We start from the raw sequence: 27,670 nt of genomic DNA on the forward strand, positions 1-27,670 counted from the left end.
GAACAAAAAAACCCCTGCAATTAAAATCACATCAGAAATGTTTGAATATCAACACTCCAGTTTTTGCTGTTTTGGGATGAGATGTGGAATCATTCTCTTGTTACATGCTACTGTGTTGTCAACATAAGTGAAGCAAGTAAATGAATATTGTTCTCTAGTAAAAGTACAGTTACTTTGATTAAAACTTAAGAAGAAGTAAAAGTACTGATTTCAAAATTTACACAAAGTATATATAGCCAAAAAGCTACTCAATTACAGAAATTTGACTAAATGTTTTAGTTACTTTCCACCCCTGGCTATAGCTCTTGTGTTGCTGTCTCCTGCTGCTACCTTTTAGTACGACCAGCTAGCTAAGCTAAGGAGACACAATTTTGAGTTCATTTATCAAGTTTCATATATCAAAGATTCACTGCTTACCATTGTATTAAAGTAAACACTCCTCAAGCTAAGAGTGGTCATTAATAGAAAAGCAAACGTTGTTTGTTTAGATAAAAATTTTCTTATATAAAACTGTTTAAGTCACCATCAAGTCACATGCTGTCTTAACGAAATAAAAAACAACAGCTTATAAAATGCTACTGCTGAGGAGCTTTGCCTCCCTCTGGTGGTGAGAGGACTAGACTACAGGCTACTTCATGTACAGAGACTCGTTTTAAAATAACAACATTCATCTTGATTGAATTAAATATTATATTGTATTAGTTAAATCTGCTAAAACAAATCCACTTAACATATCCGCAATATAAATATACCAGGACTATAAATCTCCCATTAGCGCTCAATTTGACAACATTCATCATCACTTTAACCATATCAACAGCATCACACCTCTACAGATAGCCCTGCTTGCATATTTGTTATGTTTACCACATAAATTCTTCTTAACTATAGCCTGCAAACGAACATTATTTTTCGCTTGAATGACGTCACAGGAGCGTCACAACCAGTGGTTAAAGATACACGCGCACAGCCTGTCAAGCTCGCCCAATAACCAGAATAATACCAGACGTTTAAGCTTTTTGCCTTCAGAATAAAATGAAAAAAAAAAAGTCCTTTTTAGGACAAAGGACGCATAGTTTCTCAAAATGAACCCATGTATGCTCTACAAAACAATAATATCATACTGGGAAAGAGTCTCAAAAAGTGAAGTGGTGGGTGGCTATTTCCCTCATACATAAGTCACGAGCTTTATTTTGTAAACTGTATCCGGAAGTACTTCTCTATTCTGCCTAACTGGATTGTGATGATGAGCTCCGGAGCGCACAGTCAGAGGATAATCGCAGGTGGTTAAGGGTTACAATCTGCCGACAAAAGGCGAGAGGAGCAGGTGTCGGATTGTGGTTGTAAAGCATCATTCTGACGCTGACTTGTGGAACAATTCTTCTTTCTAGATCGAGACTGTCGTGATTTCTCTCTCCCTCGATGATCCACAATGCGGTCCTCGGCTCGGTTTGTCGCCAGTTGCGCTCTCATCATCCTCTGCAAGCTCCGGCTGATTGACGGGGCCAAAGAACAGCGGCAGTGTAGTGAGGTGAGATACCACAATGGATCAATAATTCCTCATTATTTCACTTCCTCCGCTTTGTTAGTGAGAGCATTCTTGTGGCAGTGGCAATTAGGAAAACGCACTTATCGCAAAGCTATGGCTGCACTGACAGTCACTAGGTAATCACATCAAATACGATTAAGAATTGATGACACATTTCCGGGTCGATGTGTGCTATTAAATTCAATATGATCGCCCCATGGTGAGATGTAGTTTCCTCTGTCCTTGAAGAAAGCAAGTGTAAACATCATGGAGTAGTATGAATCTCTGATGAGGTCTGGTCCATGGTGAACTTCACCACTCAGTGCTGTACAGGCTGTTATCAGTTTCCTGCACGGACTGGCTTTTCCTTCCCGCTGCTCTGGTTCTGCTCGACACCTCCTGGCTGGCAGCAGGGTCTGAATGACACTGTCTCAAAGTTGAAGAGCAGCATTCCTAAAATGTTGGCTTAATCTATTTTCACACTGGCAGAGAGATTGATACAGCCTCCAGGTTAGGTGTGTGTGCTACTGAAGGATTTTGCTTCATGACTTTCTCTGGGGTGACAGAAATTAAACCAGAGATGGTACCGTGCCTTTAACTAGAACTGGACTTACATTCAGCAACACACATGTAATCTTTACAGTTGTGCTTTGGCTTTTACTGTTTGATTAACAAGCAAGAGTCTATGTGTTTCCCCAAAACAGCTTGTTTTATTTAAACTCTCAAAAATTTCAAGCCTTTCCACACTTTTGGCAGGATTTTGAACATCGTGTTAAATCTCTTCTCCCTCACCTCTATTGATTACTTTGTTTTGATACACCACATGCAGCCACTGAAAAAGACATAATGGAGTAGGGTCTATTTTGCCTTATTATTGTCTATAATAAATATCAGTTATTCAACAAGCTCTCTTTTAAATCACGAGGAAATAAGGGTTTAGTGCACCAAAGGACATGATGTTTTTGTAGATTTCTCATCACTTAAATTATTGCTGCTATGATTTTAGTATATTGAGTATGCTATATTTAACCTTTTCATACTTGTCATGTATAATCCATGTCTGTGTCTGAGCTCTATCACAAAAATCATAAACAATTATGTGAATCATTACACACACAACAGCCTGCATACACCATGGTGTCAAAATCTGGTTTGGCTCAAGGAATAACATTATGTAAACTGTCAGAAATGAGGCCAGTTCCTCTGAAGGCAGAGCGATGGGTAGGAGCTCCGTGGAGGCAAGAATGTCATATTAATATAATTTCTCAAGGCTACAGATTAAAACGGTTTTAAATCAAATATCATTGTGTAAAATGATCAAATATAATTGTGTATATGAAAAGAAATAAAGCTCTGCGTGTTCTACCAACAGCCCTCTGCTCCCCCAACCCCTGTCCCCATCGCCATGGAGATGGTATGTTATGAATCTGGGGAACAAGAGTGTCTGTGGCTTTCGAGATAACAAGCGGTCATGCTTTGAGCAGCTGGAAATGGAAGTTAATTTCAGCATTGTGGCTAATGCAGTAGATGCATCCATTTAGTCTGCTCTGATTAGCAAAACATTCTCACCAACGATGACGTGATGCACACTCTGATTTGGGTGGAGGCCTCTTGTGGTGTGAGTTTTACCAGCCTGCCTCTGTTCTTTATAAGCTCATAGTGAGACTGCTGTGGTGATACATTTCTTATGTTAATGTGCGTTTATGTGTGTGTGTCTGGCAGGCGGACTACTACTATGAGTACACGGAGTGTGACAGCACAGGATCTCGCTGGAGAGTGGCCATCCCGCAGAGCCATGGGGCCTGCGCTGGACTACCAGAGCCAGTGCGCGGTACTGAGTGCAGTAAGTATGATGGTTGATGTGTGTATGTCAGTGTCTTATCAGTGGCCTGGAATTTCCACTACAACAACCTGAATGACCCTGTTTGGATGTCCTCCAGGCGAGCACAGAGCTAAACACTTGCACAAAATTAGGCTCTGCTGCATAACTTCACAAGCCCCATCATTAAAGGGTCATGTTGTTTAATAGTGTCCTATATGAAGTATGGTTCAAGCAGTTGTTTGGATGTAAACACTGACATCTGTCACAGCATTGAAATCTGCTCAAATAATTTCTTTATTTTAAAGATGATACCTTTGCAACATTTGCAATTTTGTCTGTGTACAGTCACTCAGGGGCACATCATGCAGCTGTTCAGTAAATTGTTGGTCAGTTGAAGGGCTATATCATGACACTACATTACTAAATGATAACTAGTCACACAAAGGTTTACATTATTGGGTTTAATTGTTTTCCTAAAAATATCTCAGGACTTTTGATATGTGCCTTATCATATCAAACCATTAAGAAGGACCTAAATACAGTTGTGTGTTGTACAACAAAGCAAATCAAAATCAGCCAATTATCATGAAAAATACCTGATTACCTACCTCTGACTGACTCTAATCTGGTGTCTGTGGCTGAGAAAAGCACTGTTAGTCAGGTGTAGTGTATTTACCTCCGCCAAGGAGGTTATGTGATTGGGTGGGTTTGTTCGTTAGTTAGTTTGTTTATTAGCAACATAACTCAAAAAGTTGTGGACAGATTTTGATGAAATTTACAGGAAATGTCAGAAATGGCATAAGGAAGAACTGATTAGATTTTGGGAGTGATCCAGATCACCATCTGGATCCAGGAATTTTTTTTGAGGATTCTGTACTATTTGGAGATAGGGCTAATGGCAGAGATCTGCGCTGTTACCACTTTACACCAGGAGATGGCGGACCTGAGTAACTTCAATCCCAGCAGCAGTTTTTGGGTGTTTTTGGGTGTGTTTCTATTCAAATTTTTGGAGTCGAGAGAATTTGAAAGACACATGTCCGGTTGAGGAGTCGAGTCTGAGTGTAACAAAGAGAAAGACAGCGAATTATAGCGAGAATACTCACAGGGCTGGGAGGAATAGAGGAATAGTCACCCTCTGCCATGACTTCCAGTCGTCTGGTGAGACCATGGGTGAGACTGTCAGTGCATCTGATGGCACCCGTAGCGAAGCCAATACTTTGTCTCACCGTGTTTCGAACCCATTGGGGAGGGAGTAATCGGTGAATGCGGTGGTGGGTGGCACACGGGGACAGATCCAGGAATTTTTTGAAGGATTCTTCACTATTGGGAAATAGGGCTAATGGTGTAGGTTTGCATTCTCCGAGTGCTTTTCTAGTTATCTATTTGCCATCAAGTAATGCAGTCAGTGCAATTGATCAAATTAATCATAAAAGCAGCACCTGATGGCTAGAGGACATCTCCATAGCCAGTGCTGCTGCTGCTTGGGTCAGTCATCAACTTGGAGGTTTTTGTAAGATCCCTAAAACTTTGCTTGGAGCAGAGGTGAGGCCAAAGTGTTAAGAAATTGGAAATTTGAAGAATCTGTGGACATGCTTCCTCGATTTTTTTTTGTTGATCAGGTAGTTATATGCCCTATCATAGCCAATAAAATGTGTACCAATTTAGATTTAAAATACAAAAAATGTATTCATTATTTGGAAAGAATCAAACTTTTCCACCTTAAAAATACATCATTGTTTAACATCCAATCATTCTCAGAGTGTCCACATAATTCTGAAACCATAATACAACAGGTAAGGACTTTTGCGGTCTTTTTACCAGGACATGCTTCCTCCTGTATGAGGTCCCTGTACACTAGAAAGCTGAGCAGACTGATCAACTACTAAACTAGCTGCCATCACAAAACACAAAATATGATCAGTACATGCTTGTCTCAAACATGTTCAATTCCAGTATCGGCACTAAAAATTTTGATTGGCGTATACCTCCGTCTTTTGGTTTTGTGGGTTCTATTTCTATGTCCTTATGTTTGCTTCCAAACATTTCAAATATCTTTATGAACCCCTGTTTTTAAAGATGCTATACAAATGATATTAATATAAGCAGCAGTATGAACCTCACAAAACACGAAGTGTTTTCATATTAGTATGCGGAATGTAACCTAATCTTACTTGTTGGACTTTTACAACAAAATGAAGAATTTCCTCCACATTCTTGCAGCCATTAAGTCCTCATCTTACTCTGACAGAAACCTTTTGTTATTCTGTTGTTTTTTTTTTTGTTTCCTTCTTCCTGTTCAAGCCCTGCAAATTACCTTGAGGAACAGCAGACTTTGGTTCCCCTACAGTTGCTGAAAAAAAGAAAGGATATAATCATGAAGCCTTGGGCACCATTACACAAAGCATGAGGCCCACTTAATCAAGTTAACTGTTCCTGGTGAATTATGTCACCAAGAAAGAGTGCCATCTCAGCAAACTGTCCTTAAATTAAATCACATCTTCAAGCAGCTTCTGTTGTGCCGCTTATCCTTTGAGTGCACTACAGAAACTGCATACCCGTACACATTTTTGTTTTTTAGAGATTTCTTTGAAGCATTAAGAGGCACAAAAATAGCATTTGACCTGATCAGGTATAAGGAAAAGCTGATAGTGTCAAAACATTTCCTGGATGCAGAAAGACACAATAGTACAGTGGATAAAAATGCAAACACAGAAACATGGTGCAAAAGGCTGTAAGTCTCCTCAACATTATACTGACTGAAGCATGCCAAAAAAACGTTCTTACTTTGAGTGACTTTGAATGTAAAATGATTTCTACTGTATCCCACCTCTCTGTGTATCCTCCCTCTGTGTTTAGCCTTCTCTTGTGATGCTGGGGAGTTCCTGGAGATGTCAGCTCAGGAGTGCACCCAGTGTGCAGCAGGGAGCTACTCCCTTGGCAGCGGAATACGCTTCGACCAGTGGGATTCCATGCCGGCTGGATTTAGTAGTCTAGCAACCTCGCTGGAAAACAGTCCCAGTGGGGAGGACAGGCTCACCTGCAATAGGTGTGTGAGTAGTGTATGAAAATAATTGAAACCTGCATTGTTGGTGGAAAAGGAATTTTTATGTATGTTTCTTGCAGTTCTTCCTGGGTTCCTCAAGGAAACTACATGGAGTCTAACAGGGATGAGTGCACAGTCTCTCTTATTTATGCTGTCCACCTGAAGAAACAGGGCTCTGTGAGCTTTGAGTACCAGTATCCAGACAACAACCTGCTCTTCGAGTTCTTTGTAAGTTTTTACCATTGAAATATTTTATCACTCATACATCTGAATTAATGATGTGGATCTTTATGTGTAAGTGGATTACGAGTCCATGCAGGTAGTGTCATGTAGACACCTTTTGCAGTTGGGGGGGTTATATCTAACCTTGCAAAGCTGATGGATTCGCCAGATTACATTTTCTGTCATCAGGCCGATCCATCTTATAGAGCTCCAATCTTAAACATTTGTGCCTCATCTGACAATGTACAGACCAGTCAGAGGAACGGGCGAGTTAGCAATGGGCAGCGATTTGTCATACTGCAAGCCAGTTAACAATGATAAACAGTGAAGCGATTAGCTTTGATGTTAAAAAATGCAAGTGTAGAGTATCAGAACTAGATATCATTTCTTTATCAAAGGAGCACAAAGCACTGCACTGAAAGCTTTTTGGGTAGAAGAGCAGTTTTTGCTCTTTCCCCGACTGACCTATGCGTGAGTTTATGGTAGCTCTGGATGTGGTTTAGGTGACTATGGACTGTTTTCCAGATGGATGTGAAACATATTCCATGCAGTGGATATATAAAACAGGCTATGTGGCATGCCAGGTTAGGGTATACCACAAAGCAAGTTCAACATACCCAGGCTTTATTAAACTCAGGCTTTCTATCTCAATGAATGTGTATGCATATGGGTGTTGAGCGAATCTTTCAACACTTCTGCAAAAAAAGCAACTGGACTATCTACTATGGAGGTGTTAGGTGCCTGTTCTAGGAGACTGTTGGTTAATTATAAGAGGTGAATGGGCCTACACAGCATTAACTGAGGTATTTAAAAACACACCAATGCTGCTGCATGGAAGGAATGAATTAAACTACAGAAAATTACTGCATTCATTCTTGACATTTCCTGATAAGTTGGTTGTACAGCTTGCTAAACTATTGATGCCTCTTGTTTATTTCTAATGCAAAAACACAGTACAATGCCACTTCAACAATGATAAACATAACTTATGCAGTATAATTAGGAATTATAAGGTCTAACAGTGTTTCAGGTCATAAAAAATACTCTGTAATAACAAGATATTTGGTCAAATTGAAGTCAAATTAGTTTTATAAATGAATTTGAAATATGATGCTCTGTACTGATTTTAAGACACAACTCTGGCCAGATTGTGAGTTTAGAGTCATTCAGCATTGATATTGAGCCAGGTTAAAAGAATGCCGGCTCATCAGACCAGGCTTGCCCTCTTATCATTCTTTATGGTACACTCCCCTGAATGCTGCTGTCTGTTGTGTTTTCTTCCTGTTTGTGTAAGTAGGCTCCAGATCGTTACTTCAAATCTTTGTCATAGCCTTTTTTTTAAATCACTGCAAGCATCATGTCCATGATGTCTTTAAAAGAAGTGAGAGTTTAAGCTGAATTTCTTTTTGTGTGTGTGTTCAGATCCAGAACGACCAGTGTCAGGAGATGGATACGTCTTCTGATGCGAAGTGGCTGAAACTTACCAACAATGGTGAATGGGCTAAACATACAGTAAGTTTGTCATGTTTTAAAGGTCAAAAGTAAGTTTTCCTGCAGAGACTAGCAGCAAAGAAGGACGGATCATTTGGTGGGGATAAATTAATTTGTTCAACTCAGGATAAAAAGTAAGCAATGGGTGGATACAAGCAGGAAGCCTGTTAGTACACTCACATTCCTTTTTATTGTCTCCAGTATTTTTCCAGTCCCTCTGTAAAATGAGTTTGTGTGTATATTTTCAGCTGCAGCATTGTGTAAAAGATTTCAAGTAGCTGTAATATTAAATAATGTCTATCTATATCTTTGGGTGCAGTGACATTTTCTGGATTATAGCAAAAGTTTATTGAAATAAGTGGTTTTGTTGAAGATTTTATATTTTTCTTCTATTTAAAAGATTTATTTATTTTTGTTGGGTTGCATGCCTTTATTAGAGAGGTAGTAGATAGTGTTGGGAAACTGGGGATGAAGAGTGGGGAGTGACATGCAGGAAAGGAGCCACAGGTCATATGTTAACCCCACCACCTGTGTTGAGGACAACAGACTCTGTACATAGGGTGTAAACTAGCTAAAAGATGATGGATACAATTTAATGCGTCTAAAATGCTAAACTTGGGAAGAAAATTTGGCATTACCTTCTAAGTAGATAACCCGGCGTTATGGCAGCATGGTGAACTTTTTATTTGACATCTTTTATACAGTATTGTTTTGATTTCAGCTCAACAAAAAGTGCACTCTTGTATAATTGAAACTATAAATGTGGTAAATATTAAGTATCAAACCTGATAATTATTCGCCAGAGCATTCAAAGAGTCAGATACATTAAGACATTTAAGACCTCTTCCTTTATTTGATATAATTATATTTAGCAACTGAAGCAAACTGCCTTTTCCTCTCTTTCCAAACTTACCCTGTTCATAATCCCATGGCTTTTCTGGTGATAATGATTTAGGTAATGTTTTAGGTGAACCTGAAATCTGGCACAAACATCCTGTACTGGAGGACAGGAGGAGTCCTGATGGGGGCCAAAGTGGTGAAGCCTGTTTTGTTAAAAAATGTTCAAATTGAGGGTAAGAATCAATTGTTCTTTTTTCTGCCTTTCTTGCTTTTAGTTATTGACAAGGCAATACATTAATGTCCCTGTTCTTTGTCTGTCACTCCATCTGTCAGGAGTCGCTTACACTTCTGAGTGTTTTCCGTGTAAGCCGGGGACATTCAGCCATGTCCCAGGATCCTCCACATGTGATCCCTGTCCTCGCAACACCTACTCTAGCCATGGTGCCAGCTCCTGCACCCCTTGCAACACCACCACCCATTATGCAGGTAGAAGCCCAAACTAATGCACCAAAAAATAAGGAAAGATTTTATGAATTAAATCCAAAATTTAATGACTGTTGGAAACAATGCAATGTAACAGCAGAGCTGTGTTCGGTTTAGATAAACACAAACCAGAGTGAAAGTATAGAAACAAAGCTTGCCCTACATTCATTCACAGTTGTCAAACTTTAGAAGGAGAACCATGCAAGTTAACTATTTGTGGAGGTCTTGTGTGATCACCAGGGAGCAGCAGAAGATGTAGGACTCACGCTTTTGTATCCAGGGGCTGCTGCTGCGGTAGCCATCAGCTCGATGTAGCTGTAGGAAAGCCGCAGTTTAATCAGAACTGGACCACATTTCTTTTTAAAACAAGTGCAAATAGCCACACGGAAAGCTTGTCTTGGTAGTGAAGATGTTTTTGTACGTCCCTCGAGACAGAATGTTCCTCCAGTCACCTTTTGAAGATATTCTGAAAAGTCCTGCTCCTCCCAAATGCTTAGTTTGAGAGCTTTCCCAGATGATTGTAAAATATATTGATGCAATTTCCTAAATACAGGGCTTTGTGTTTAAAATTTTTAAGGGCCACAACCCACAGACATAAGGGACAGCACAATTACAAACCCCAAAAACCAATCACTCTGCCAGAACACACAATACAGTCAGGCGTTTCAACAGGCATCCCAGATAGTTGCGGTCATCCATATACTAGGTTTTAGCCTAGTCTTATTTAATTTTGGGATATTTCAACAGTATCTAAACGAATGGATCACTCATATACCAGTGTCAACATATCTGCAGGTTTACATGCCTATAATACAATGCTGTGCATGCATGTCCTCAGTAATGTCACTGAGGAGTGACTGTGAGAGGGCTTGTGTATTCAGAACATATTGCATCTTTAATTCAGTACATTTCTTTATACATTTTGCATGATGCCTTTTCTCCCTGCTGTGTTTTAGCTGAGTCTCATGCCAAAACAGTCCTTATAAGAGCACACTTTTCTTTCTGTTCTGTTAGTTCTTGGTGTGCATTCACATCCAGTAAAAAAACGTTTTATAGTTCCTCTGTACTGTGTTAAAATTAATGGTTCTTAAATCTATTTGGGCCATTTAGTTTAAATGATAATTTGATCCCTTTTATGTTTGGTTGTCTTTGAGAGTTATTGATTTTAAATACGCACAGCATTTGTGAGACCCTGTATAAGTATAGTTTTGTGTCATTTTCTGTTGTAATTTCATGTAGTTTTATTTTGTCTTGTCCTTACGTGTCCAAGCTGAGGGCTCTGGTGTGTGTAGTAAAAGACCTCCATGCTCCAAGAAGGACTATTTCCAGATCCATACAGCATGTGACCAAGAAGGCAAGGTGAGTGAAAAGAGGGTTCTCTGGATTAAATACACTAATCTCAGTTTCTGGTTCTCTTCATCACTGTGCTTTCACATTTCTGTATTATTTCAGACTCAGGTCATGTACAAGTGGATTGAACCTAAGATCTGTCTGGAGGGGGTGCCTGGAGCTGAGCCTTTGCCTCCAGGTGGAGAACGAGAGCCTTGCCCCCCTTGTAACCCTGGTTTCTATAACAACGACACAGCCACCTGCTCACCATGCCCACTTGGGACCTATTCTGATGGGATGAAACGTACTTGAGATTAGACCCACTCCAGACCTTTTGTTTTTTTTTTTGCTTTTCCTTCTGCTGTCTGCTAAATATGTTTTTCATTGTGTACATCTAACAGCTTGTGTGCAGTGTCCTGCCGGCACTGAGCCCACCCTGGGTTACGAGTATAAATGGTGGAATGTTCTTCCTACGAACATGAAGACCTCCTGCTTTAATGTGGGAAACACCAAATGTGACAGTATGAATGGTGGGTCCATCCCTTCTTTATATCTATTGTTCTCTTCCTGCAAAACCACTTCTGAACCAGTGTGGTATCATATTGGGAAATAGAAGTATTGTCTTTTTTTTGCTAAAAATAAGGTTAAAAGAGGGTTATCACTCTTGGCCCTCTAATTCACTACTTTATATTTGACACCAGAACGCAGAGATTTACAGTTGACCTAATAAGCTGTGTAAATCTGACGTCAGACTACATTTTTTTTGTCCGTTAAGTTTGTCACTATTTCTGATTAGACAATCAAAGAGCCATAAATTTGAGCTGTGTCTTGACCAGCAGACATGACAGACCACACAGTGGTATACCATAAATTACAGCGATAATGTTATGACATATTGTAAGAAAGGGGCCTAGGCTAGACTAAATCCATAAAGAAGACTGCAAATAAATGTACTGTGTTTTCTGTACTAGACTGAATTTGTTAGCCAATACTTACATTATGATGGATATGTTAGCGTGATGCAAATGCCTACGGCAGTTAGTAACTGGGTTGCCGAAGTGTGTCTGCCATTTTTCATCAACATTTATTGCTGCAAGAGCTTGACAGACTTTCCATCGGTCTCATATTCCCATCTCAGCTCCAGTTTCAACATTCTTTTTCACTTGATTGTTTGGTTTGTTGACAGTTGTGACTGCTGCGCAAACAGAGCACTCTGTCCTCTTATTGGTCAACATCATTGACATCACAGAGCAAATCATGAAGGGCAGGAGAAAAATGTAACATACTATACCTTCTGTTAGAAGGTCCGGAGGTTTTTAGATGTGTCCTTGACTGTCATTGACACTAACACTACAAGATTAATCTAGCATGAACACAGCACTAAGCAACATTTAGCAAAGTATCTGCAAGAATAAACCTCTTCCTTAAACAGTACCAGACTCATCTTGAACAACCATCTGCTGCATTGAGAGTGTGTTCGGGTGTAAGAGGATAGGGGAATGCAGAAATAAGGAGAATGATTACTGAAATGTAGACTGAATTGAGTCCTTCTGTGTTGTCTCAAGTAACATTTGTCTCAAATTGTAGGAAAATGTGTTTTTTATTCTTGTGTGTTAGGCTGGGAGGTAGCAGGGGATCATATCCAGAGTGGAGCAGGGAGCTCAGATAATGATTACCTGATCCTCAACATCCATGTCCCTGGATTTAAGTAAGAAGTCATGGTGTGTTTTTTTTTCACTCTGGTTCCTTTTTTGTTGTGACTAATTTTTCTTCTCTGTTTGGGTCTGTCCTCAGACTCCCCACGTCTGTGTTCGGCCAGTCAGGGGCAGAGTTTGGCCGCATCACATTTGAATTTGAAACTGAGTGCAAAGCTGACTGCGAGCTCTACTTCATGATGGTAAGTAAGGCTCCTGACAGTAGCTAGTACGTAAATATTGTCATAAAGACAAGGTCAATGTAGTGACCATTTTTGTTGTTTTAAGGATGTAAACAGGAAGAGCACAACAGTGGTGGAATCATGGGAGAGGACAAACACAAGGCAGAGGTTCACACACATCATGACAAAAAATGCCTCGGTTTCTTACACCTGGGCTTTCCAAAGGACTAACCAACCTTCAGAGGTAAGAATGATTCAAGTACTTAAACTGGTATTCATAGATATAACGTGTTTTTCTTACGTTTTCTCTCTTGGAGCATATGTGGGAGGCAGGTGACTGGTTATGAAGCAAATTGAACTTAATACTGATGCCTTTATATGCCTTTCGAAAGCAAACACGACAGTCAGCATAATGACTGTTTCTTTAAAGACATTGTTAATAGCATTCAAATGAAGTGATACAGACAAAAAAGCCTCCCCTTATCTGTAAACCATCCTACCTTGGCCTCGGAAAGAAGTGCTGTCCAGAATGTATTGCATATTCACAGTCCCACATAGTCAAGAAACAGTCCGTTTGAATAAGATCCTTTGCCTGTTAAATTAATTGTGATGTGTAAATTGAAAAAACTATATTTAAAGTGACATTAAAAACTTACAATTCCTACCAACGTTACATATTCTCTTCATTTTCATTGTACTCTATCAGGATACAAGATATTTTAAAAAGTTTAAAAAGTTCAAACCACAGTAGGGACAGCCTTTAGGCCTGTGAATCCGCTCCAAACTCGGTACACCAAACGTTCCCTTCTGTTATGCATTTAAGACCATTTCAATTCAAACAGCACTCTTTGTTATTGTGTTTACAGAGTATCTTATGGATACGGAAGAGAAGATAGTTTCTGGGGTGGTGCATCCAGTAAAAATACCTGTTGCTTCACTGCCAGAGGAAGACAATAAGCTTGATAAAGCTAGCTTGCTAAACCTGAATGCAGGAATGTGGTCTATTAAGGCTAGGTTACAAATCTTTGATAAAACCTTGGTAATGTTTGTTGCCATCAAATCCTAAGAGTTGTGATTTTAAGCCTCTGGCTGTAGTTTTTAATTCTTTTTTTTTTTGTATATAAAAATCTATAAACTATATAGTGACTCATAGCAGAAAAGTCGTTGCTAGAGTTCACTCTCTACCTGTTTCTCTGTTACTCTGTCCTTAGGTGCGTAGGCATCTCAATGACATGGCACGGATCTACTCCATCACAGTAACTAATGCTGTAGACGGGGTATCCTCTGGATGCCGGGCTTGTGCTCTCAGCACTCAGCCATCTGGCTCTGCATGTGTGCCGTGCCCAGCTGGACATTACATAGACACAAGCACTAACCAGTGCACAGAGTGTCCACATAACACATACCTTGTGTCTCATGCTACACTGGGCCCAGATGCCTGCAAATCCTGTGGACCAGCCAGCAAGAGCGATAAGGTTTGGTGGAATCAAAATGCTTTGTTTCTATTAAAAATATTTTATTACACTACTTTATTATCATGCCTATACTTTTGTGTTTTTTTCACAGGACCACAGCTTATGTTACAGCGACTGCCACTTCACACACACAGACGGAAATGTTACTCTGACATATGACTTCAGCCTCCTAGGATCTGTGGGATCTCTAATGAATGGTCCAAGCTTTACCTCTAAAGGAACCAAATACTTCCACCATTTCAATATCAGCCTGTGTGGAGGAAAGGTGTGAAGACTGTGGAAAACACATACAGAAAACACTGCCTTTTCGTAAAGCATGTTTTTGAACTGACATTTGTCTTTACATCAGGGTCAGCTGGCAGTGTGTACTGACAATGTAACCGACCTCTCCATTGCTGAGAAAGGGGATGGATCCAGTGCTGTCAAGACCTTTATCTGCCAGTCAACAATAATCCCAGCTAATGGACGAGGTTTCCATACAGCACTTGCCTCACAGTCCATTAACCTGGCCGACACATTCCTGGGTTAGTTATGTTAAATGCAGAGTGCAGTAGTGTGGAGACCTGCATTTAGTAGTTTCTTTACTGCTTTTATTGTCCTATTGATGCAACATTACCCATCAGGGGAGTTCTTTGATTGCTTTACTCTTGTTACAGAAAATACATGTTAAAAAAAACTGTCCATACACTTAATTGTTTCTCTTTGTTATTAACAGGAGCATCAATAAATGACACACTTAACGGAATAAAAGCAAGACCTGAGCTGTACCCACAGACCTCCAAGAAAGTCCCTGATGTCAACTTCTACTACAGGTAGCTCTTTTTGGCTGACCAGTGAGGTCAGCCCTACACATGGCAATGTCTGATGTCTGTTGTCTGATGATGCTAATTTATAAGCCTTACAATACAGAGTTGCGTTTTCTTGTGCTGAATGCTGGCAGTGATGGCTGCCTCCACTGTGTTAACTAGAGTCATACATACAGAGTTGTGTTATGGGTGGGGTTTACCCATGCTGAAAGCCCTCTAATGGCTGCCTCCACTGCTCTAAATACTCAGATATAGCTTTAGCATGGCCTCTGTTTAACCATAACTGTTCCACATTTCTGTATGACAAAGAATAAAAACAACCCTATAAGCTTTTCATGTTGTGAAAGATGTTTTCACTCTTCTGCTGACCTGCTTTGGCATGACTATGCGATAGTTGAGGGGGATAGGGTAACTGCTTGTGTGAATGCTTGTGTACATTGGCTGCTTGTGCTTGTAGCGATTTGCTCTGAATTAATCACAACAGCACTTAGATAAAACTGGACATTTCTTTATTAAAGCAAGCAAAGACAGCAACACTAAAAGCTTTCTGTAACAGAAAGGGGTGTTTTTTGCTCTTCTGACGAAATGCTTCGGCGTGAGTGTGTGATAGTTAAAAAGGGAAAGGGTTACTTGTTGTGCTTGTATGCAACGCCTGCTAGCTGAACGTTAGCTCGGCCTTAGCCACACCAACACATTTCTTCATTACAGTTAGCGCTGAAAGCAACACTGAAAGCTTTCTGTGACAGAAAACGATGTTGTCGCTCTTCTGTCGCCCCACTTTAGCATGATTATGTGATAGTTACAGGGAAAAGGTTAGTTGTCGTAAACAGCTAATGAGTTGTTGTGTCCCAGCTAATGACTCTAGCAGGCCTGTCATTAGCTGGAAGTGAGCCGCAGCGGTGCTTTTGTCTGAACCAGACATCTTGTCTCATTCAAACAAGCGCAGAGAGCAACACTGAAAGCTTATTGTGACAGAATAAAAATGCTCTCGCTCTTCTCTTGGTCTGTTTCGGCATGGCTTTATGATCATGGCGGTGAACTTGTCCCGCGTTGTCGGGCGTTAGCTGTTAGCTTGGATGTCGCTGCAGGACCGCTTCTGTTTATTCCAAACTGGACCGATTGTTCTTGTACTTGATTTGGACTCGTGATTTGAGACTCCTGCACAACCTTTGTTTTTTTCTCATTTTTCCATCATGATCTCCTGTATCCCATCATTCTTACTCCTATCATCCCTTTCTCTTTGACCGTTTGTGAGTCTTTTATGCAGCAGCGTCGGCTGCTCTCCTCCATAGACTGTAGAAAGAATTGGACAAACCCCATATGACGTCAGCCGTCTGCTTACATTAGGTGGATTCAAACAGCTCTTGAAGCCAATCCGTGGCAGCTTCCATATTGAAATCGCAGCCTCAACCGAACTTTGGATCAGGCTACAATCCACCCACTAAGCGCAACTTCCTGTCAGCTAGCTAGCATTCTGGTTGACAGAAATGTAGCTTCTGCCTGTTGAGTTATCTGCCAATCAAATGAGACAGGCCAAATCACTCAGCAGTGAGGTTTTTTTATCTAAACGATAGTGGTACAAAAAATTCACCCCCTGTACAGTGAGAGCACATGAAGACATTAGCTAATGAGACATGTTTGATTTTTTGAACCAGGCTGTAAACCAGTTAATTTCTAGTGTAAAAAACAGCTGTTTAACAGGAGTCCAGACAGGACTTCCGGTGTTCCTGCAGCCCGCCTCAAGTGGACACTCGTTAGATTGCAATTTTTTTGCACTTCTGCATCGGCTTCATTTTCAGGACCGGAGGTTGCCGCTTGCTCTCCTCTCATCCTCATCTGCTTTCATGCTGTATAAGAGTGACACACACAAACACGACGCTCACACACACATCTACACTGAAACGCACGCTAACATGTCAGTAGGGTAGACTTCAGTCTTCTATCTGTTGAGGGAAAAAGTTTCAGAATACTGGAGGATAAACAGCAGAACTTTGTCCTCTTAAAGCTCCTCTCTGACCATGGAGGACCAGCGTGTCGGCGCTGTGTGTGTGTGTTTGCTCTGGCTGTGTGTGTATGTGTCGCCCGCGTGAGCCAGGGGTGTGCGCTATGTTAAAAAATATTTGGTAAATATTCCCTTAATACCATATGTTTATGGGGAAGAAATAAATGTTAAAATCTCCACATTTGCGTTGTTAAGAGAACGTTACTTAAACGTTTACCACGTCTTTATTTGCAGGGAATATGATAAATGTACTGTTTTTTGATAACTGAAACTAAAAACATTAGGAACACTAAAGTAGACATTCAGCTTAATTTTACAAATATAAAGACCCTTACACACCTGTCTGAGGAATCAGAAATGTTAATGAAACTTGCTGCAGTTTTTATTTTATTTTAGCATAAACAGTTCATTAACAGTTAGTGTTTTATTGTTAGTATAAACTTACTACCATTACAGACATATCTGCCAAAAAATATTTGATCTCCAGTGACTCAGTGTCTGTCTCTATCATTGAAGTATGGACACGTCTCTGTAGTGTTTCATATGTACACAGAGAAGAGCTTTATTAAGAGGAGAAACAGAGAGAGAGAGAGGACAGCATGTAGCTTTGTACACTTAAGTTACCATAATAAATTTGGCTCACAAAAAATAACAATAATGACAAAATCCCTCTGGCAGTCAGGCATTTCAACAGGCATCCCAGATAATTGCGATCAGCCATATACTAGGTTTTAACCTAGTCTTGTTTAAAACATTGCTCCTCTTCATTTCTTCTTTACAACTTCAAAGTTGTAAGGTCTACACAAGAATAATAATACAAAGTAGCTCTGGTTTAAATCTTTTTGTAGATAATTTGAAGTTTCATCATGCTGTGTAGCACATTTTACACACACACATTTTACACTAAGGGGCTGCATCTGAAAAGATTTTGTTTTTTTTTGTGAAAGGAAGTCTGTGGATAATCTTGCCTGAATGAGATAGCACTTTGAGTTGGCAGTGTTTGTGTACCAAAGAACGCTGCTCAGTTTTGTATCTTACCCCTGCTCCCAGTTCGTTTTTATTATGTTCAGTACAGATGGTGAGTTTCTGAATAATGAGTGATTTAGTGAAGGTAACAGACAACTATTTCTGTACCCAAGCTAAAAGAGGCTATTAAAGTTTGCTGGTTCTCTCTGAAGTGGGTGTTTTTGATACTCTCTCACCTAAGGTTGCTCTGGAGACCATATTGTTCCTTCAGATGACTGCTGAAGGCAAAGCTCCTAATTACAAACAGGTCTTCAACTGTCCTGATGCCCCAGTCTTCCCATTGTGTAAAAACTGAATCTAATAATTGGATGGGATAAAAGAGTGTTTGCCTGTAACTAGTAAACATACTGTACGGATAAATTCTTATTTCACACAATGTAGAATTGAGAGTAGGTATGATAGACATTGAGAGTTTGTATGGAAGGTGATTGTTCAGGGATGCTGGGGTCTAACTTGACAAAGCAGCAGTGCCTGTCAATCTGCATAGTAGGTTTTGGGGGCTATTAGGGACCATGTAGTTGTGTAGGTAGTGTCAGCATTTCTGATGCCTGTCTAGCTCTTAAAAATGGAGCCTAGGTCTGTTCATGTTGGCACTGCTGTGTTATCATGCCCTCTAAGGGCCACATGGTAGGTTATGTAACTTATCAGGGGGGTATGAGGGCATAATAAGGATCCTTTTCATCTGGACACAGATACCTTGTATTATGTTAAATCTGGTGTTAAGCTGTTGGCTCTGTCATTTTCCTTTATGTATAAAAATTATTTTTATTGGCCAGGTCCTTAGAGTCAACCTCGTCGTGTGAGTCAGGCCGGAGTGCAGTGGTGACACTTCGCTGTAACCCAGAGAAAAACTCTAAAGGGGAGCTCTCAGTTCCTAGGTACTACATTTGGAATGCATTTATTTGTTCCTGTGTAATATCAGTTCAAACCTCTACTGGTAACTTTATGTGGTTTTCCACTAACAGCTTGTGATTGCCTATTACAGTCAGTGCCCTGCAGGAACCTGTGACGGCTGCACCTTTAACTTCTTATGGGAGAGCTCGGGAGCATGTCCTACATGCACAGAAAGAGACTACCATCAGATAGAAGGAGCCTGCAAGGGACGGCAACAGGTGTGTGTGGACACTAGACAAAAATACTGGGGTTATTAAAGTCATAGAGTAAAGAAATATCATGATTAAAGTGCACTGGATGTGGAGTGATGCACCGTTCTGACTTCCAGCTGGGATTCTGCATTGTTTTTTAATGATATATTTAATTATATATTAAATCCCAGGACCTGCTCTATGTGTGGACAGAGCCAAAGCTGTGTATAGGAGGTGTGACCTTGCCTGAAAAGAAAACTTTGCCCTGTGAAGGTGTGGAGTTTTGGGTCCGGCTCGGTGCAGGACTTGGAGCCTTCACCGCAGTGCTGCTCATCTCCCTCACCTGTTACTTCTGGAAAAAGAATAAGCGGTAAAATTATTGACTGTTTATAAAGATAGATGACAAACCTCTTCTAGTTGTACAAAAGTGAAGTTATAATGTCACCACATTTGTCTACATAGGCACCAAATCGCTAATTAAAATTAACCACTCAAGAAAAGGACTTGAACATGGATCGGCATGATTATAATTAGTTATCCCTTTTCATATTAAGACAGTTCTATCTCTCTTGTCTTTGCTAGATTGGAGTACAAATACTCTCGCTTGGTGATGTCTGCCAATAAGGAGTGTGAGATGCCAGGAGCTGACAGCTGTGCCGTGATGGAGGGAGAAAATGAGGGAGACATGGAGGATGAAGTTGTATATACAAAGCCTTCTCTGCTCGGAAAACTTAAAGCCATAGCATCCAAGGTGAGAGCCAACAAATATTACTTTATTGTGATAAAATGAAATGTTGAACATGCTGCAAATTTTGTTTATAATTGCAGAAAAACGGAGAAAGCTTTGAACATGTGCAGCTAAACTCATCTCATTCAAAAGCGCTGGTTTGGAGCTAGAGAGGTGGATACATGATCGAGAGAGATTGGACCTTCAAAGAGACTCACCACTGAACAACCCATTTAACCAACCGCCCCTTTCATGAGCCTCGGTACCTGGGAATGTGTGTACATCCCCACACATCCACACGCATAATGCACCTGGAGCCAGGGCTAGGAGTCACACAAGCACTTTGGCCTTAAAGCTTGGTAGGACCGATCCGTCCAGCGTGAAGCGGAGGTGTGTGTTGGAAACCTCCAGGTAGTATTGTAGTTCGGACCGATGTCAGAAAGGCTGATAGAGGAGCTCAGGGGAAGATGAGGACCTAACGGATCAATTTCTGTTTTCTTAAGACAAATTTCAGTTTATGTGGTGTGGAAATGTGTTTTGAAAGCCAGGTGGTGGTTTCCTGTCAGTGTCACCAGTCTGAATGTACATCTGTCTCCTTTTCACAGACTTTACTGTCTTCTCTCTTGTTTGATCTGCTGCTGCCGATTTCAGAATGAAAGTATCGTGTGAGATAAGTGAAGGCTGTGGTGTGTGTCCATGTATGTCAAATAAATTATGATGTATTTATGTAAAAGTGGACAATGTTTTATTGATCTGAATGGTTCAAGAAACCAACTTAAGGGCTCTGAGATATTTACTTAAACAGACATAAGTGGAGTAACAAGTAAGGTGATGAATATAAATCTCTACAAACATCAACATGGTTAACCAATTTTGATGGAACATTTGAGAGCAAAGCTTATACTTTGAATCCTTAAATTGCAAAAATAGTCAACATCACTTAAGGGGTGTTACAGGCAGCCAGAGATAAACAGCGAGTGGAATGGCAAGGCAAGTGGCTGTCTTTCTTTCAAGATCTTTCTCAGGACATTATTCAGAGGTACAAGAAGTTTGGTGGAGTAGAAAAGCGACTATAGGAGAAGGGGCTGGGGTATAATATGAGTTATCCAACTGTGCTGAGAGTTGTGGCCGATAACATCAGGCACACCTCTGCTTTGCCAGAAGAGGTTGAGGACTTTATTTAATTGAGAGCCTCTAACATGACAGGTGACATCGCCAATACCTGAGAGAACCGGGTGAGCCACTTTAGGCTCTGATTATGTGAACTATCATGTGAGTTTATTTTGCTTATACCATTTGCATTCCCAGAGGTGGATAACGTGTCTTTATTGGATGGCATTATATATTAGTGTTTATTTGTTTCAATATCTGTGATTATGAAAAGAACAAAAAAGGAAAAACAGTTGTTATTTTAGGATAATTTTTTGTTATAAGAGATTATTATTCTGTGCTTCTCTCTTCCTTCTCTCCCAAAGATCAGGGCAAGGGGGGAATACAAGGGTGAATAATGTATAAACAAGTGAAACACGAGAAATGTAAGACAGGTACAAAAATCCCAATTAGCAATAGATGTTCTGGAGGAGGAACTAGGACTAGTTAAAGAAAAAAACGGCCAGCAATCTACATCTTAATAAACCTGTCTAAATGTCATAACCCAGGCCCTAAAGCTTGTTTTTAGAAATTAAATTGTTCCCTCCTTGATCAAGATCAGGTCAAAACCTCAAGCCAAGGATCTTATTAAAACCTATTGGAGCAGAGCTGTGACTCAGAATATAGAATTAAATAAGAGCCAAATCAGGAGATTTGGTGGTATCTTAGCCAAAGAATAAAGAGCATCAACCCCCATCACAACAGGTGACAATCTGAGAATGAAAAAAGCCAATAAGCAAAATTACAAAATAAACTTGATGACTTGTACAAGTTAAAATAGGAAGGAGCCTATATTAGATCACGAATAAAATAGTTAGAAGAGGGAGAGCAAAACTCTGCCTATTTCTTTTGGATGGAGAAAAATAATCCTATAAATGTGACAATAGAACAACTAAAGGCGAATAACAAAGTTACTGATAACTCCAAAGAAATAGCCACAGAATGCCACAAATTTGACAAAAAAAAAAAAAACAATACACATCCAACTACAGTGAAGCAGCTGCCAATTATTTCTTGGACTCCATTAGCCACTGTAAGACCACGTCTCCAGAAGATAAGGATTTATCATCTCCTGTGAAGAGATAACACAATATAATCACTTATTACGGACCATAACTGGACTGAAATACTTTTTTATTTCAACTAAACTTAAAACAAAAAAACTATAGTAAAATCATAAATGTTTGAAATGAGTAAAATTGGTTAGTAAAATTGGACTACACTGTAAAAAGCAACATCCATTTTACTCACAAACATTGAGTTGAAATTACTCAGTTCTTCTTAACCTGTTCTAAATACTTATTATAAACAAGTTAATTGTACTTCTTGGCCATAACAGCAAAAGGGCTTGATTTACTTAAGTTAACTTAGTTTAAAAAAATTAAGTAAAAAGGGGGTATAATTAAGTTGTGTTAACTTAAAAATCCAAAACAACGATTTGAACTCTATTTTTATGAGCTGATAGAACTTATTTCAGTTTTAAGTGAACAGTACTCAAACAATTTAAGTATTTTTTGTTATAACTCATATTATTTGAGTTGTGGCAAATCTGCAATTTTCCCAGAATGCCTTTGGGCACTAAACCTTTATGCACTCTGTTTGCTGCAGCTGTCTTTGCCTGGACACTTTTGAAAAAGAGATTTTTAATCTCAATGAGGTTTTCTCCTGGTTAACAAAAGGTGAAATAAGATAAATAAATAAAATGCACCACGAGTGAAGTTGCTGTCTCAATTAAAGAAGTCCCACCCACAGGGTATAGTGATACTGTTATCAGCATCAATGGAAATTATATGGCACACTGTCATTGATGAAGTGGGTCACCAACAACCATTGTTGCAAATGGTGGCACATGATAGTCCACCTTAGGTGAAATGATAATTTACAAAACTTTTGTATTAGCTGATATTCTAAGGTAATTGGTTATCTAAGATATTTTGAGTGCTCTTAACTTATCAGTGTTTACAACTAAAAATGTTAAGTATTACACACTCAAAGTAGATGATTTAGGCAAAGTCCTGTAAACTTAAATTAACATTTGAATCTCAGTTGTGAAAACTTAAAGTAATTGATTTTAAAGTAGTATTGAATACTTAAATAGTTCAAGTAGAACAAGTACTGCACACTACTAACAAACAAGTTTTTTTAACTCACAAAAGTCAAGTGTAGTTTACTTGTTATTTCTGAGGCAACGACTTTCCGTAATTTTTTTAAGTAAGCTCAACTAATTTTTTCTTACAGTGTAGAGCCCATCCAGTGCTGTTTGCAGCCCCAGTTATTTTTTGTTTCTGGTGTTTATTTTTCTACCTTTGTTACTATTGACATATCTATTATGTTTGTATTTATGTTTTTGTAGGTTTGTCTCTCTTAATACTTGTATGTTTCTTTGTTTTTCAATAAAAATAAAAAGAAGTGGCAGAAGTGAAGGCTGCAAACATAAGTGCTAGGGACACTACAATGACATTTTTGACTCCAATATGCCATGATCTAACTACAGTTTTCAGTGACAAGTAAAGCCAGCATATTTTCATTTGGAGTGGTAGTGACTTGGAAATAGTTTTCCACTGCCTTTCCTCACTCCCACTTTTGGAGGCTCTGCATGAACAGAGCCAGCAAGTTAAAATTGATAAGCAGCGCCCCCTGCTGTTGTGATGGTACGGAAGAGTATTAGGGCCACTGAAAAAAAAAAAAATTGAGACGAATTTTTTTTTTTCACTTGTAAGAAAAAAGTCAGAATTCTGAGATTAAAGTCAGAATTCTGAGATTAAAGTCAGAATTGTGAGAAAAAAGTCAGAATTCTGAGATTAAAGTCAGAATTCTGACTTTAATCTCAGAATTCTGAAAAAAAAAATTTAGACTTTTTTTCATTTGAAGAATAAAGACAGAATTCTGACTTTTTTTTCTCAGAATTCTGACTTTTTTTCCTCAGAATTCTGACTTTAATCTCAGAATTCTGACTTTAATCTCAGAATTCTGACTTTTTTCTCACAAGTGAAAAAAAATTTTTCGTCTCAAATTTTTTTTTTCAGTGGCCCCAATACTCTTCCGTATGATGAAATAGCTGGGACTTTTGTTAAAAAATCAGAGGTGGAATTTTACTGACAAAAGTCATGTGACAGTTTTTTTTGTCTCAATAAGATTTATGTTATTTTGTTGTATGATTTAAATCTCTGTCTTTGTGAATTCTAGTAGTTTTTAATTGTAAGGCATGTCACATAAGTTTCTGAACCATGATTTGTTAGAAAAATGGTGGGCATTTATTCAAAAGTTGGGTTTTGTATTTGTAAAACGTGTGCATTTGTTTGATACTTAGGTTTTGTATTTAAAAAATGTTTATTACTTATTGTATTGGTTAGTGAATCAGCAGACATTTGTGAAAAACACCTTGTTTTTGAAGTTTTACACGCCACTGACGAATTGGGTTGAGTGTCTTGCCCAAGGACACACCAAGACTGCAGGGGCTGGGGATAGAACCCACAACCTTCTGATTGCGAGACGGCTGAGTTTACCGACTGGGCCACAGTCGCAATGGCAGTGATCATGTAAATTGAAAACATAATATTGGAGATGACTGCTGCAAAAATCCTCACAGAGTTTCAGAGGGCAGCACAGCGGCCCAGTGTTAGCACTGTGGCCTCACAGCAGAAACACGTCCTGTCCGTGTGGAGTTTGCATGTCCTCCCCATGACTGCGTGGGTTTCTCCAGGATGCTCTGGTTTCCTCCTACAGTCCAAAAACATGCAGCCTCAGGTGAATTGGACACTTTAAATCCTCCCTAATCTGGTCTAATCATCTTTAAAATGTGACTGAAATTAACTTTTTGACTCTCCAGCAAAGGTGGTGTGTTGAAGAAACAAAGCCATTATTTATCACCAAGATAATAATTCCGTTTATTATTCAGTTGGAACTTTTAATATAGATGATAACATATGTGATGGTCTTGCTAGTTGCTTGTTTCGCTGGCTGTTCTTCTGTGAGTTTCAGGTCCCAGTTGGTTTGCTGAGGCTATCATGGATGGAGAACATCGTGGAACCTCTGACATCACCAACACATCCCTGTTCAAATTTCTATTCTATGAATGGAAAAGGGAATTTAAAAAAATAAAATTCCTCTACTTATCTTTGTTTTTCTTTTTTTAGACAAATGTAGTAGATGTTTTTTTCACCTTGACACCTCTCAGCTGTCATCTGCAGTCTTCCTCAGGCTGTGGACAACAGTCGAAACATTACAAAGTAAAATAAACATCTAGTAAAAGTAATAAATTTAGTCAAGGAAAAAATTACCAAGAAATAAATTAGCCATGAAACAGAAATGTGAGAGCACACAACAAGGCCCCGTCCACATGGAGGTGAATTCAGGGGTATACGCAAAAGTTTTTTTATTGTATCGGTGTTTTATCCACATGAAAACGGCATTTTGGGTGACTGTAAATGATAGTTTTTAGAAAATGGGTCCCAGAGTGCGCAAATCTGTAAACGACTACTGTTTCATCTCCGTGTGGATGGCCAGCCACATCTTTCTAGAAACGATTACATCACACATAGCGTAGCTCTCTTAAGATGCCTGCGCAGATCCGGCCAAAACAACAATGGCTGATTACAGGGTTGTGCTCGTGCTGCAGAAGCTACTGAGCTTGTTATGGCTTTTTACAGTAAAATCTGATGCTCCTTTATCACCACCGTGAAACGCATACACCATATGTTCTTAAATGCAACGCGAAAAACAACCAAAAGGGCAACTAGAAGAAAGTTAGTGTCAGTTTTCTGTGATCTTCTCTCTTTTGGTGCATTTCTGTGGCAGCAATGCAGCACACGTACAGGCTTGGCATATGCACTACAAAGTTTTCAGTCGTTTTCAGGGGTTCCGTGCTTACACGGATATTTCCTGAAATGATCTCGCCTTTACAGAAAACTTTTTCAAAACGAAACAGCAATATATCATTTTCATTTCCGTGTGGACGAGGCCTAAGAGTTCATAGTTAATATATACACTATATTGCCAAAAATATTCAGTCACCCATCCAAATACTAAAAATCAGGTGTTTCAATCACTTCCATGTCCACAGGTGTATAAAATCAATACCTAGGCATGCAGACTGTTTCTACAAACATTTGTGAAAGAATAGGTCGTTCTCAGGAGCTCAGTGAATTCCAGAATGGTGATAGGATGCCACCTGTGCAATAAGTCCAGTCATGAAATATCCTCGCTCCTAAATATTCCCCAGACAACTGTCAGTGGTATTATAACAAACTGGAAATGATTGGGAATGACAGCAACTCGGCCACAAAGTGGTAGGCCATGTAAAATGACAGAGCGGGGTCAGCGGAAAGGTCGCCAACTTTCTGCAGAGTCAATTGCTACAGACCTCCAAACTTCATGTGGCTTTCAGATTAGCTCAAGAACAGTGTGTAGAGAGCTTCATGACATGGGTTTCCATGGCCGAGCAGCTGCATCCAAGCCATACATTACAGAGTGCAATGCAAAGCGTCGGATGCAGTGGTGTGGACTCTGTGGAGACGCGTTCTCTGGAGTGACGAATCGCGCTTCTCCATCTGGCAATCTGATGGATGAGTCTGGGTTTGGCGGTTGCCAGGAGAACGGTACTTCTCTGACTGCACTGTGCTGAATGTAAAGTTTGGTGGAGGGGGGATTATGGTGTGGGGTTGTTTTTCAGGAGCTGAGCTTGGCCCCTTAGTTCCAGTGAAAAGAACTCTGAATGTTTCATCATACCAAGAGATTTTGGACAATTCCATGCTCCCAACTTTGTGGGAACAGTTTGGGAATGACCCCTTCCTGTTCCAACATGACTGTGCACCAGTGCACAAAGCAAGGTCCATAAAGACATCAATGAGAGAGTTTGGTGTGAATGAACTTGACTGGCCCACACAGAGTCCTGACCTCAACCCGATAGAACACCTTTGGATGAATTAAATCGAAGACTGAAAGACAGGCCTTCTCGTCCAATATCAGTGTGTGACCTCACAAATACGCTTCTGAAAGAATGGTCAAAAATACCCATAAACACAGTCCTAAACCTTATGGAAAGCCTTCCCAGAAGAGTTGAAGCTGTTATAGCTGCAAAGGGTGGACTGTTGTCATACTAAACCCTATGCATTAAGAATGGGATGTCACTTAAGTTCATATGCGAGTCAAGGCAGGTGACCGAATACTTTTGGCAATATAGTGTATCTCTCGATGCACTTGGACACCACATCAGTGAAGAACCTGGGGTCATAGGGGGTTTCGGGTCTTTCAACTTCAGACCCCCTCACCCAGGCGACCCTGCTGGGGTCAGGCTCAGAGGGTCACATCACAAGCTCAGAGGGCCTCATCACAAGCTCAGAGGACCTCATCAGAAGCTCAGAGGGCCTCATCACAAGCTCAGAGGGCCTCATCACAAGCTCAGAGGGTCACATCACAGGCTCAGAGGGTCACATCACAGGCTCAGAGAGCCTCATCACAAGCTTAGAGGGTCACATCGCAGGCTCCAAGGGCCTCATCAAAAGCTCAAAGGGTCACATCACAAGCTCAGAGAACCTCATCACAAGCTCAGAGAGCCTCATCACAAGCTCAAAGGGTCACATTGCAGGCTCATAGGGTTTCATCACAGGCTCAGAGGGTCACATCACAGGCTCAGAGGGCCTCATCACAGGCTCAGGGAATTGCTTTTTGAAGTAAATAAGCACAGCAAAACAAAACAAAAGTGATGATGGACAGTTATGTGGATGTTAAACTCATTCTTATGTTGACTTTTTGGTAGGCCTATTTT

The 27,670-nt window shown here is 39.9% G+C and overlaps 1 protein-coding gene across 2 annotated transcripts; it reads left to right on the forward strand.

Moving 5' to 3' along the window:
* Positions 1 to 1,244: 1,244 nt before the first annotated feature.
* On the forward strand, positions 1,245 to 20,731 carry LOC121515740 (endosome/lysosome-associated apoptosis and autophagy regulator family member 2-like). 2 transcript variants are annotated; one of them, XM_041796692.1, is made up of 23 exons: positions 1,245 to 1,283; positions 1,392 to 1,531; positions 3,251 to 3,371; positions 6,207 to 6,396; positions 6,474 to 6,621; positions 8,038 to 8,127; positions 9,074 to 9,179; positions 9,280 to 9,432; positions 10,700 to 10,788; positions 10,882 to 11,062; positions 11,160 to 11,288; positions 12,376 to 12,466; positions 12,553 to 12,655; positions 12,741 to 12,878; positions 13,846 to 14,109; positions 14,201 to 14,374; positions 14,459 to 14,633; positions 14,825 to 14,921; positions 18,720 to 18,821; positions 18,929 to 19,055; positions 19,220 to 19,398; positions 19,611 to 19,779; positions 19,857 to 20,731. In XM_041796692.1, the coding sequence occupies exons 2-23, from the start codon at positions 1,433 to 1,435 to the stop codon at positions 19,923 to 19,925; spliced, it is 2,994 nt and encodes a 997-aa protein (XP_041652626.1). In that variant the 5' UTR covers positions 1,245 to 1,283; positions 1,392 to 1,432; the 3' UTR covers positions 19,926 to 20,731. The 2 variants fall into 2 exon arrangements, with proteins under 2 accessions (XP_041652626.1, XP_041652625.1); XM_041796691.1 differs by having other exon boundaries at positions 1,260 to 1,531.
* The last annotated feature ends 6,939 nt before the right edge of the window (positions 20,732 to 27,670 follow it).

The sequence above is a fragment of the Cheilinus undulatus genome, linkage group 9, assembly GCF_018320785.1.
Source record: "Cheilinus undulatus linkage group 9, ASM1832078v1, whole genome shotgun sequence".
NCBI lineage: Eukaryota > Metazoa > Chordata > Actinopteri > Labriformes > Labridae > Cheilinus > Cheilinus undulatus.